We start from the raw sequence: 13,634 nt of genomic DNA, 5'->3' as shown, positions 1-13,634 counted from the left end.
CACTGCATGGATATTCCATGGTGCTTTCATAGATCATGTACAGATACTTACTGATCTCCTGAATCTCCACATATATCCATCAAACTTCTTCATCTTCTCCATCAGTTTGGATTTCAGAAGGCTCCCAATTTCATTAAGTTTGTACTGTGAGAAGTTGAATAAAAACCTTGAGTTGATGATTTAGAATTGCTTGTGCTGGGTCCAAACCACTCCAAGTTTGTACTAGTCTAAATGCCAGCAAAGATCCACAGTGGCCTCCCATTTCTCAGGTGAAATGACGTCTGCATCATTCAATGGTTAGAAATGGGAACAGAAGAATCTAAGGATGAAAAACCAAAAACCCTCCTCCAAGCAGAAAGTATGCGAAACCCTATTTGAAGTAAAAGCACATTCAGGAATACCAGTCTTAGTTTTATAACCGATATGCTGAGCAGCCCTGGCACATTACTGCTGCTCTCTATTTACTTACCTTATTCAGAGGATACACCCTTTTAGAAGAGGGTCCCATATTTTCTATGCTTTCTAGGTATGGCTGAACTTTGTAATTCTCACCATGCTATCTTTTCACACCAAAGTGAAAAATAATGTTATTATGAGTTTTAAAAATTGCACAATTCCCCTTTTCACCTGATTCACCTGTGGTTTCACCAGAGCTCACACCTGAAGCCTACCTGGAAGATGCTCCATCAAACTGGCAAGTTGTTTAAACAACATTCTGGAAAAATCACACAGCAATTAACTGCCGCTGAAGGGACTCACCTCAGCCTTAAGAACTGGATCCCCGCATCCATGAGCCAGAAAACTCAAGCTTCCATTAACAGCTGCTAGAGTCATTTGTCCCATGTTTTCCTGCCTTTCACCGTTGATGTTGAGATAGGTATTAATAGTAGCCATCTGTTGCCCGTAAGTACAAGCACTGACTTCCATTCCTTCTTCCAAATCCCCTTAGAGAACAAACCGAGAGAACTCATTTACAGGAACACTGACAGACATTGTTTCAAAGCCAGCTTTTTAATTACTTAGGTGATCAATCAGTGTCTGAGTGTGTTAGGTGTTTGGGGGGAAAAAAACAAGAAGAGATAACCAGCAGAAAATCAGATCAGTGTTAGTGTTTGCTGCTTCTCTTCTGAGCGGCTTGTGAATGATTTATCGATACAGACTTGCTACTGCAAAGCAAGCGCTGGATTACTATAAATCTGTTTTCTACTTGAGTCTTGCACTGTCCTTTGTTGCTGATGCTTCAAAACTGCTTAGGCCATAAGTGAGTCAGTCACTTATCCGCCTACTGCACACACACAATTTTTCTGCCCAAGTACTGATGAGCAGAGGCTGAAGTGGTTGTTAAGTGCACGTAGAATCTGGGTTGAGAGCTGAGCTGAATCATTTCTACAAACTTCTGACTTCAGTAATTCACAAACTAATGGTCTTAATCTCAAATACATCACAGCACTTAAACGTGAGGCCATGAACCTGAGAGAAGTTCCACTGCAGAACTGTGGAATGGCAAATCCATAACTGAAACTAGGACTGGGATTGTCAGCAACATGAGTTTGAGACAACTGTCATACCACCAAATCTACCTGGTTTGCACACAAATCTAATGAGGTTGAAAGGTGGGTGAGTAACAATAGTAAGCACTTGCAGCAGGTCTCATTCCATCTGAGTTTAGTTATCTAAATCTAGGTACAGTCTAAGCCAACAGCCCTGTTCCCTCTCTGTTGTCAGTCAGAATTGACTGCTGCTGAGAACCACCTGCAGAGGATGATTTCACACCTGTTTCTGTGTGGGGTAGAGTCATCCTCTGGAGTAGCCTTTCTCTTTCCCTTCATTTAAATTGGAATGTAATGTTTATCTTAAATGAGGCACACAACTTTAAGATGGCTAAACCAAGATGAAATTAATCCTATCTTTGATCACCATCTATTATAATCCTTCCCTGGCCAGTAATCACACAAATGTCTCTAACGCTGACCTTTGTATAGCAAGTTTTAAGCATCAGCTTTTCATTATCTGAAAGATCATAGCTTGGATCACCATGAAACTGAGCTAGCTTGGCACTAGAGAGACACAGCCTTTCTTCCTGCCTCTTCGTGCCAATGACAGCTGTGAATCATAGAATTAGAGTATCTCAGGTTGGAAGGGACCCGTAAGGATCATCAAGTCCAAAACTCCCTGCTCCTTGCAGGACTACCCTAAAACTAAATTACATGACTAAGAACATCATCCGTGAAGGTACGTACCTTTCAAATACCCCATGTAGTACTGAAAACACTCCTTTCCTTTGGAAGCAGCTACTTTAACTTTCTCTTTCTGATCAATAATCCCCTCCACCAGGATCTGGCTCTGAACGGATGAGGAAGAAGCAGTTCCTGTCAGGTCTAGCTGAATATCTTCAAAGGCTCTTAACTGCAGCCATAAAGGAAGAAGATTTATTCAGAGCCACCACATAGAATTAAAGAATGTTCAGAGATGATACTCAAATATCAGCATTTCCCACAGAAGGGTGAGTGGTGAGGGAAATGTTTTCCAATGCCTGTGCACTACACAGGAGTTACACTTTTGAGAGGCACAAGCATCAGGATGATTGGCTCAAGAGCTGAAGGGCTGGATAGCACAAGGCTCCTGGACAGAATGTTAATGGTAGGAAGAAAGAGGCATACTCTCACACTCAGTTCCCTGTGAGGCTCTCATCTGTGCCACTTATTCCAAAAAAAAAGAACAGAGAAAGGCCAAATAGAGCAGCTGATAATTCATCTCCCTTCTTTCTAAAGAAAGAGGGAAAAATAATTTAGTATTTTCTTTTAGCCTGTTACTCATTAAATCATGATAATTTTGTTAAGGGGTGGCCTATTGTCTCGGTTAATTATGACTGATAACCCATATTCCTTCTCATGAAGGGTTTGGATGGTGCCAACCACACTAATTTACTGCCTCCACTATTGCCACCATCGGCTTTTCCACCTTATTAATTCCACAGAAAATTAAGAGTAAATACAAAATCGAGGGGGAGAGAAAAAGGAAGAAATTTGCATCAGAATGAGCATCATATTAGCTGTTCTGTGTCTTTCTTAAGGCCAGTTCTATTTCCTGGCAAATTACTTTTTTTTGTGTCTCTTTTCTTTTTTTTCTTTTTTGTTATGGTGCAAAACCCCATGTTTCACCAAACAGACCAGTCATGCTGAAGAAGGCGAGCTATAACACACACGGCCTCTTAAAGCTTTTATACACTCTAGCTGATAAACACTATATTTTTCACTGAGCCCTGCAGATAACTAATGTTGGTGCATTCCTTTCTCTCCTGATCATACTGCATGTACATTGCGTAACTGCTCCTTTAAAAACACATTTTTAAAAAACGGGAGTATTTTTTGTGTTGGCTGCTGTTTTGAAGTCACTGGCTGCACCTGATCAGTTTGGACGGTAGATGGCATTAGCCCTTTGAAAACCAAAACCCAGACCCCAGTGCCACTATACGTAAAAACTCACTGCAACTTCCAAAGAATAGTTCTTCCCATCGGCTGTACTCCGATTTTTTAAGGATACTCCAATCAACGCCTCATCTCTCCCATGATCAGCAAAGTGGAATCTGCCCTCTGACTGCAAAATGATGTCATCTTTGTTGAGCTGGTGTTTTCCAGAGAAAACTACCTAAGTATGAACAAAAAAGTTTTTAAAGGTTAACTGTTCCAAAGAAATGGGCTCTGCACAGGGTAGCAAAGAGGCTGTACAATGTTAGCATTCCCAAGTTACACAATGAAGTGATGAACAAAACTATAATTCCAGAAACCAGCACATCCTGCACATCCTCCTTCTCACAGCACCGTCTTGCTTTATTACGTCTTCAGTTTCTGTGGTGTAACAAAAGCATGTTTAGTGTTTACAGCCTAAGACAAGACAAACAGCTGGAATGTAACTATATTTAATTACAAGTCCTTTTTTTTTGGTCTTATTAGCTGCTTCTCAGCTACCCTAGCTTGGCATTTCAATGCATGCCTTTGAAGAAAACAATCCAAAAGAATTCAGGAGGCACCTGGTTTTGAAGTGACATGTATATGCATTTTTTTGCATTATTAACAGGCTCTAACACACCTTAGTTTTCAAAAGGTTTTTACGGGCATCAAAATTTGGTTGCGGTTTCCCATTGCTTACAGTGCGTGACCTGCTCTGACAGTAAACAAGGAAACCAACTGAGATGCATTTTAGCCACTGGGAACTGGAAAGAGACCACATTTATTGCAAGTTCAAAGGTTTGTGTTTGTTGTGAGTATCTATAGGCAGCTCTGGGCCCAATGTGCATCTAATGAAGATCATGGATTGGTCTTCGGTTTGTATGTGTAATATAAAAACAAGTGACAACTATAAGGTTACACTGAGGTTCAAAAATCTATCACTACCAGCAGAGCAGCTGTAAAAAACAGTAAGCTTTAACTTACAGGGCAAGAAAAGCACTTTTATTCCTCTCTAGTTTCCTTTTTGATTACTCATGAGCCTGTTTTCATATCCAGAAACATGCAATTAAAAGATCTTTGAGAGAGGAACAGGAAAGAAAGAACATGGAGAAAGTGACAATGTTTAGAACCGCAACACAACCTATAGATTATAGTCCATAGGCAAACACAACCTTTCTGCCTCAGCCCATCAAAAGACACTGTTTATTCACGGTTCATTTAGTTATAGAAGTCAATTCTGGTGAAAAGCTGCGGCTGAGGAAAACTGTGTCTCCAAACCAGTAATTACATTTAGAGTGAAGTAGGGTCAATAGGTTTATGTGAGACTTACATTTGGAAGGTCACAGAACTCAAAGCTCATATCATAGTCCAGGCAAGATGAGTAGTTTGTTTCTATTTTACCTAGAATCTTCTGTTTGGTGCATGAGGTCAGGAAAATATTTTCCAGAATAGCTTCTAACTGAAATTTATCAGGATACAAGAACTGATTTCTCTGCAATGAACCAAGAAAACAAAGTTAAAACATGACAACAGATTCTTAGACACTTCTCTGTGCCCACTCATCCCAGCTCTCAACTGCATCCTGTCCCCATGCTGGCTTTTTTTTATAGTAGTAGCTTCAGGGGTTTAACATAACATTTCCACTAAAATGTAACAACGACAAAAAAAAAAAAAAAAAAGTAACAAACTTGACAATGTTTTGGCTTATCAGCACAGTTACCGGTCCCCATCCTACAGAATTAATTAAAGAGTATTGCATATTTAGGGCACAAGTGAGGCCTCTAGTTCATAAGAACTTGTTTTTTCTTAATTATGCTACATTTAGATTTCTTCCTACGCAGAGTAATATGTAAAAGGTAAAATAAAATAATGGTATTTAACAGAAGAAGGTACTCTACAGAAGTAGATTTCTGAAAATCCACTCAAAATTAGGTACAAAAAGTAAATATCTCCATTAAATATCCCTATTAAGAACAGTTTCCATTAAAATGGTGGGTTAATGGATACAACTGCCTTCTCTTACCTCATAAGTTAAATTGTGTTTGAATTTTTTGTCATCCCAGTTCAGATCTAGATATTCATTAAACAATGCTGATCTTTGCTCTAGAGACCCACATGCATGCAGGTTTCCCATACTTAATACTCTCCGAAGCTGGAAGAAGGGAAAAAAATAATTAAGACATACATATTAGTAATTTTCTAAACAATGTGTTCAATATATACTTGAGGAGTCAGCTTTCTGGGCAAAAATACACCCCTGTGAGAAGCCCTGAATGGTCTATGTCCATAAAAGACCGCTTCAGTCTCTACCAAGAAACCTAAGGAGTTGACAATTCTGTCCAGAGGGAAAGCTGCATCCCAAATGCAAACGTATCTGGCTACATGAAACAGAACCCTTCAGAGGCTTTATTCTTCTTCCTCTGAGACCTGAAAAGGTTGACTACAAGTAAAAGCTTTTCCTATGGTAAGTGCAGAAAAAATTGGTTCTGTGAGACCTGAAACCAGAAATCTAGCTACACCCATCCCTCCTTAGACTCAAAGACTCATACCTGACCTGAAGAGAGTGTCATACAGCCACCCCAGGCAGTGATGTTCACCTTTGATTTATCCTCCAGGGTCAGTTGGATATCAGCAGGCTGCCCACCATTCCCTGTGAGCTGCAGCTGAAACCAGAGAAGGATTTGTCCAGTGAAGTAAGGTTAGAACGAGCAGAAGAGTCTGCAGGGTGATCTAGAAGAATGATCTCCACCCAGCAGAGAAAAAAAGAAGCACACACAATTAAAACTGCGACAGAACAATTAGAACTTCATTGAGCTCCACGTGGCCTGGAAGCTCAGGGCCTTACACTAACATACAGGGGAAAATGCACTTCTACAACAGAGGCAGCAGACAGCTTTCTGTTAGCTTCTCTGGAATCTCCACTGGGTCTATCATGCAGAGCAATTAATGACACCAGTGGACCAATGACACTGCCAGAGAATTTATTCCTCTGAATATGACACTTGAGACATATTGACTATTTTGCGAAAACACCCAGAGAGCGCTCTGTGGCACCACTATGAGTACCAAGAACTCCAGGCGAACAAACGGAATACCACACAGTTTGCACAGCTTATTATTGAGCAGAAGGTCTTCAGCCTCAGCCACCAGAGTGTCCTTGCCATGCAGTACATTTTCAGACAGAAAATACTCTGTAGTCTTTGATCTTGAAGGACAATTTGTGGAGTTCTCCCTCTTTTTTCCCCCCCTCATATACTTTCTGGTTTCACACATTTTCACACTTGTGTTGCAATTGCATATACAGAGAGTTTGTTTATTAGTTCGTGGACAAAATTTGCCTCATTTTCCTTGCTAGGCTGGCTCTTGCACGCTTCTGGCTTCTTAGCATCCAAAATGCATCAGCGCTAAAATTGCAAGACAGATACTGTCAGCTAGCAACAGTTACGCTTTAGCAAAGGAAACTATGCTGGTGGTTTGAGCACAAGGAGAGAACAGCACTTGGTGCTCTTTACAGTTTTCCGGACTATACCTGGTTCTGCAATGCTTTGAGATGAAATATAGTATTACAGCTTTGTATTTTGCAGCCTTTTCTCATGATCTCACCTGCTGGTTGTACTTTCTGCCTCTTCTTTCTGACAGGGAATGGACCTCCAGTTGTTTCAGAGTGTAATTAAATGGGTGGGCAACACTGGCTCTGTAGTTCGTACGGTTTCTTCCAAACTTCAGAGAAGATGACACTGATATCTGATCCGTATCAACAAGATGTAAAAGGAACTTGTGAAATAAAACAGCTCTCAACATACTGACCTCAAACATACACCAAATAAGATTTCCCTGTACCTTCTCCCCAGATTAATTGTGTGTGTGGGAATTTACATGGTGGCATTTAAATAGCTGTGGTAATTTAAACAATAGTACAAAAATACATTCTATATAACTTCTAAAGTATATTTTGGAATTTTAGCACTTTTAAAAGAAATTCTAATTCTTTTGGGAGGCACATTTATGTTTCTGTATGGTAACATCTTCTAAATATTGTCTTTTATCTTTCCTTTATTCAGAAAATAACGTAATACTCAGCCAAGGTGCTGCATTTCAGACACATATAAAGACAGCATAGTTGCAAGTCAGTAAGCTACCTCATTTTAACCACATTTGTAAATCAACTTAACCAAAGTTCTCCTAGTTCTGGGTTTTTTTTACTATTTATATTTTTTAAAAATAATGCTGACTTACTTTAAGAAAATAAAAAACTGTGCCAAAGTTGTCATTCTCACTAATAAAGAGGAGAACCAAAGAATGAAATGCAAAGAGCTTCAATTAAATCAGTAATGCTGAAAATGCTAAGCACAGGTGTGTGTCACACTTCTCTGAGGGTAAACACAGCATATCTCCATGCAACTGGTAGGTTCTTCGTTCTTTGCAACCTCACACTAATGCTCAGATTTACTCATTTGGCTTAGATTTTACATTTCTCCCTAAGCTGCTTTAAACATGACATTTGTGCCGTTCTTTCCATCTATGCTCAAAAGCTGTCCTAGAGACTTGGAGAGTGCTGGGAATGGCCTTTGTCCAGGGCCTTGAACCACAGGCATTGCATTGCCTTTGGTTATGCAGCAAGCTGTTGGGTTACTGCAAACAAAAAAAATGGCATGGCCTGAAAATGCTTCCAACAAGAATATCTGCTGCTCATCTTTCATAGTCATAGCCCTTTGTACATCCAAGAAGGAGGATAGTTTGCCTCCTACTTGAATTCCCTGGCTTGCTAAATGCTTTTTTTTTTTTTTTTTAAGCAAACAAATAAACAAAACAAAACAAAACACAGCCCCAGAAAACCCCCACTTGATATGCTTGTAATTCTCCTGAAATTTGTTTGCTCTGGGCTGCTGTACCTGGTCCTTCTCGTTCCAAATGACACTAAGATCATCCCGGTGACTGCGTGCTGAATGTTTCACATATAAGTTGACCCTGGCATGCCATGGGAAAGGGATGGACAGAGGATGGAAAAGTTCCACTACAAGGGAAAAAAGCAAGTAAATCTTCCACACCACAAATCATGACTGTTCATTTTCTGATAAAGGAAAAGGCACAGGACACACTCTCCCACAGGCAGAAGAGCAACAGTTGTTTCCCAGGGAAGACAAGGCCTTTGCTCATACACACACGTGCACCTGCCCAACAGCCACAATGACTGCAGCGTGCCCATCTCTGCCGAATGATGTAAGGGAAAACAGGATTCCTCTAGTTACCAGCAAAACAGTAATTACCTGCAATAATCAAAAGATTGATACCTACACCCAAAGCAACTTCCAGCAAGAGCAGCCAGGAAAGTAATCTTTATTACTGATAACCTTACACTGTAAGAGGCACAGCGTACAACTCTCAAACAAGTTATTTTCTCTCTTTTCAGGTAACATAGCCCCAACGTAACCGTTCCGCACCTCAAGGTAGCGGCCAGTGTGACCAGTGCTCCCTACAGCACCCAGTGCAGGAGAGTAGCAGCATTTACAGCTTCTGAAACAAGCCTCAGAAATGGGTGACAATAAAATAACAAAAAATAAAATTATACCCAGGAGGGACGAAAATGTACAAAAGAAGAAGAAAACTTAAAAATAAACAAAAACAAACTTAAAGTGAAATGTGTTTACTCTACAAAATCAAAGGGATACTTGGGCAACATTCACAACAAATGTTACCTCCTGTGCAGTGACTGAAGGACAAACCTGAGACGTGGCCACCTGAAAACCCTTCTCTCAGCCGCCAGAGATTTGCATTTAGGCACCCCCTCCACAGCAAGTGACCACTCGTTACTGCGTATTTGAGGCCATATCCTCCTCAAGCTACACGTGCAGTTGCCGAGCTGGGACCATTTCTGGTTAGCAAGTCCAGGTGTACACCTGACACATGTGACAACTCACAGTGTAGTAAGACTACAGATCCTATAAAGCCCCTCCTCAGCAGCCTGACTTCTCCTGGAAGGAAATATATGTGTTTCCTTTCCAGTACTTTCCAACTGGATCCTTAAGTCATAAAATTACAGAACCAAGACCCCAACCTACACTGCAGAGTATACTACTGCTCATACCACATCTATTCTCCCCCCCCCCCTCCCACAAAAGTTGTTAGCGTTTGTGAAAAAAGGAAACATTTCTGGCAGAGAACTATGGAACTGTTTTATTCAAAACAGAACCATCAGGAAGAAGAGAGGGAGAGCCCTAAACATTGGCATTTCTCACTTGAATCTGCTCTGAATGAAACCAAATGCAGACGTGAACCCCAGCCTGCCACCGCCCAGCTAAGTATGTGGTGCCTTGGCTAGAATGAAAGTAGCTGCAATTCTTTTAACTCTCTTCTGTTTACAAATACCATCTAGTCCAAAACTAGTTCCTAGGTTTCCTTTGCTTTTCAAGTATTTTTCAAATATTCAAAAGCAAATATAAAAATAAAACCAAATGCTTAATTTAATCCAGAACAATTCTGAATTCTGTTGTAAAATAACAATAGAAATCTTAATTTGTTGATGACTTTTCATTCTGGCCAAACTTTTCCCCGGCACTTTCCATAACCATAACAAAGCAGAAATCGCGTTCTGAAGTGGACATTTCTAACAGCCAGACTTATAATGATTTCAAAGCAAATAAGATCTTAAAAGGCCTGGATTGAAACCATTTGAATATGCATTTTGAAATCAGATTATCGTAGTTTAGTTTGGTTTATAGTTTGCTATCAACACTGGCAAGAGACTCGAGAAACCTACCCTGAACATCATGACCTCCAGGCAACTTTGGGAAAAGTCCGGTGTAAATGCCTGTTACCTTGATCTCCTTGCCATCCCACAGAGCAATGTGCCTCAGCATACGTGTTCTGTTGCCTTTTTGGTAAACCGTCATGAACACGAGCTGCCTTGGAAGAATTTTAAACTAAAAATAAAAGAGAGAAAAATAGTAAATCCCAGGTTTTTAACTTTTCAGAGAACTTAAGTGTAGTGTGTAATTTTGATACTGTAAAGTCCCGTGGAATACAGCTTTAGGAACGTGTTTATAAAAGCTCTAGCACAATGATACCCTAAAGCCCACTGCTTCTGCATAAGCAGCTACTCGTATCTACTTTATTTCATTTCTACAGTAAGGCATCTTCTCACATAATGGAACATACATCAATGACTGAGTATCCCCTTTACAATAGTCTTTGCTTAGCATATATTTTTCTTTTCTATCTCTTCTATCTCACTGTGTGATTCTTGCAACGTCAAGAACCCCACTATTACACTGTAAGTCCAACAGGTAGCACAAACAATAATATCTGTCTGTGACATCTTTTTTTCCTTATTTAGAAAAAGAAATGTGTGGTACCTGCATAATAAAAATTAGCAATTGGTCAGTTTGTAATATATTATTTTTCTTATTTGCTAAATATTTGCTCCATCTATAGGAGCAAACAAATATAAAAATCAAACAACAGTTCTACCATTGGACCACATACCAAATAATCTACAGTTGAACGTTTGCTCATGCTGCTGGAGGAATCAAGGGCAAACCACCTCACAGCCCCTGGAGCTGTATTTGACCTTCACTGTTGGGCAGCCAGCATCCTGGATGCCATACCCTAGGAAGAGGGCAGTCACAGCTTGCCTTCTGCCGTCTGTTGATGATACCAACCTGGGACATTGTCTGTGTTATTTCAATGACATTCGTGTAGCTGGTTCCAGTGAAAGTTAGTTTAGCTGTAACATTGAAATCCTTTTTTTCCATCCTGAGGTAGAGTTTGCCTTTTGCTTCACTCATATCATAATTTACCTTTTCAAGTTCCCATTGAAAGAGAGAGAACAGAGAAAGAGAAAATAAATATTGCACTGGCATTCTTTGCACAGTATGTTACATTATGGTCCTCAGGACCTAAGAGAGATCTGTTTTTTCTGTATGTTCACGTTGGAGAAGGCACAGCTACAAAATAGCATAAACTGCCTAACATGCATAATGAATTACTTTTTATGTGAGCAGGAGTGACTGCTGCATTTGACTGAAAATTAACCCCATTCATCTTCCTTTCTTATCCTGCTGTTGTGTATTTCTGCACTGCTAAGAGCCAATAACCAGAACTGCTTTCTGCCCAGTCTCTTTTTCTTAGTAACCAGAAGAACCAAAACAGTTCCCGAGGGCAGTCTACCACAAGTCATAACAAATGCAGATAGATGGAAGCAGAGTCAAATGGAATGAATGCTCTCTGGTAGGTTTTGTTAGAGATTGTTAGCATCTTTGAAAACACGAACATCCTCAACAACAACAAGAACAAGGTCAGAGATACTAGTACTAGAAATAACACAGCTTGACTCCTAAAATATTAGACAAGTCTAATTTGTAGTGATGTATGTGACTGATAACTTGCAGATAGTTACCTTAGAAGACAGTTCTGCTGCACTGGGGAAGTACTGTAGAAAGAAGGGATGAGTCTGGAGTGCTTTTATAGTCAAGTCTTCACTAAAGAGAAGAAATGTACTTTTTGTTCAACAGTATTTCACAAAGTCCACTCTTGCTGACAGCACAAGCTCATCTGAGTGATCTTCGAGTCTGCCAACAGCTTTGTAGTTACAAATCGCAGTACCTTCCACTGAATGCTTAACCCACTGACATTTTTTGATGCAATCATACAAAGGTAAAGGAAACCAAAGAGTGGCGCTATCTCTGACCTTGGTGAAAAATCTGTGTACTAACCCCAGGGACAGAATTTAGCCCGCTGGATCAGAAATTACTTTAGCTAGCAATTTACTAGCCATAGTAAATGCATTAGCATTTAAAAAATCAGATAGGTATTTTGGAATCTGACTTTGCAAGTGCTGTCGTGGTTTCCAGACTTAGAATTCACCATGATTAGAGAGTTTAACAGAACTTACAAGGCTTTTCAGTGTAAAGGTCTTTTGCTAGAAATTAAGAAATCTCTGATATACCCCAAGGCAAAAATATTACACCTTGTAAACACCCTCAAAAGCCTACAGTTTTGTTTATATGCTATACCAAATATTTCTGTTTAGGCACTGATTATCAGACACTTTTGAAGTAAAGAATTATTCTATTCATTCTTCATTTTTTTAAAGAACTTTGAAAATTTTTAGAAGCCAGACAAAAATAGAGAAAATTAGCACAGCAGATACAGCCACACCAATACCAGCTTAGAAAACTGAGTGAAACTGTAATTTCGCAAGGTTCAACTGTGCCAAAACAATTTAATACGATTTAAACAGTTAGGTCAAGTTAAGCTGTATTTTTAAGTACTTGTCTGGCTCAGACCTAGAATTTTCTGCACTATTTCACTGTCTGCTGCTTCAGTGCTGTGGAGGCAGGCAGAAAGACAAGCATGGCCCAGGCTGTGAGGTGGGGAATCTCTCTGCAGCCCTCCATAAACTTCTTCAGGTATACAGACTATTTGGTGTGACTTCACTTTATCACAGATTTGTTACATTCCACCAGCGCCTGGGTGGCTCAAACAATGGCTTTTTTTCCATGGAATCACAGTGGCCTAATGACATTCTTACACTGCTCAAAATTTACCCTTGCTGGTCTTTCTTCCTTCTGATGGTAATGGAGAAGTTTGTGTTTTGTTCACAGGTCAGCCTCAGAGCTCCTTCAATTTTATTTTCAGTCAGGACTTCTTGAATTGTCATCTGTGAGGGGGAAAAAATAAGCAAATCACATGCCATAGCTTCTACCCAGCACTTCACCTAAACTGAGCACTGTGTCAGTCAAGACATTAAGGGTTCTTTTAACGTCTTGACTGACTAAAAACTTTTTTAAGTCTTGACTTGACATTTTAAGTCTTGAATGACTGAAAACTGTTACCTTGATCAAAGTTTATCTTCCAGACAGGCTTTCTAGACCTAAACCAAACGCATCAAGAGATGTTTTCCTTTTTTTCTGTGAATATGTTTCCATAGCTATTCATTTGCATTATTGACAAGTATTAGTCTTACTTTCAATGTACCCTTATCTGGTTTAAGTCTAGAGCCACTGGCTCTTGTTTATGTCTCCCCCACTCTTCTTTTTCATATACTGTAAAGAAACTGCCTTTCCTTTTTTTTTTTTTTTTTTTTTATTTATGAAACAGATGGAGCTCTACAGATCTTTTACTCTAGGGTATTTTCTTCCTCCCACAGCTGCTAGCTTGTCTACAGCTTTATCCTGAAACAGCTAA

The 13,634-nt window shown here is 39.8% G+C and overlaps 1 protein-coding gene across 2 annotated transcripts in view; it reads right to left on the bottom strand.

Moving 5' to 3' along the window:
- LOC106112882 (uncharacterized) overlaps window positions 1-13,634 on the bottom strand; it is a 106,453-nt gene that overhangs the window by 13,052 nt on the left and 79,767 nt on the right. For both annotated transcript variants that reach the window (XM_055805921.1, XM_027796432.2), the window contains 13 exons: window positions 12,995-13,107; window positions 11,845-11,926; window positions 11,108-11,245; window positions 10,207-10,369; window positions 8,342-8,463; window positions 7,053-7,193; window positions 5,999-6,112; window positions 5,473-5,601; window positions 4,780-4,941; window positions 3,487-3,648; window positions 2,241-2,406; window positions 760-944; window positions 52-144 (listed from right to left, as the gene is read on the bottom strand). In XM_055805921.1, the coding sequence (XP_055661896.1) occupies window positions 52-144; window positions 760-944; window positions 2,241-2,406; window positions 3,487-3,648; window positions 4,780-4,941; window positions 5,473-5,601; window positions 5,999-6,112; window positions 7,053-7,193; window positions 8,342-8,463; window positions 10,207-10,369; window positions 11,108-11,245; window positions 11,845-11,926; window positions 12,995-13,107 (1,770 nt within the window). The remainder of the gene's footprint in view (window positions 1-51; window positions 145-759; window positions 945-2,240; window positions 2,407-3,486; window positions 3,649-4,779; window positions 4,942-5,472; window positions 5,602-5,998; window positions 6,113-7,052; window positions 7,194-8,341; window positions 8,464-10,206; window positions 10,370-11,107; window positions 11,246-11,844; window positions 11,927-12,994; window positions 13,108-13,634) is intronic.

Source organism: Falco peregrinus, chromosome 5 (assembly GCF_023634155.1).
Source record: "Falco peregrinus isolate bFalPer1 chromosome 5, bFalPer1.pri, whole genome shotgun sequence".
NCBI classification, from domain to species: domain Eukaryota; kingdom Metazoa; phylum Chordata; class Aves; order Falconiformes; family Falconidae; genus Falco; species Falco peregrinus.
The sequence above is the reverse complement of the archived record's forward strand: the minus strand, read 5'-3'. Positions and strand labels throughout refer to the sequence as shown.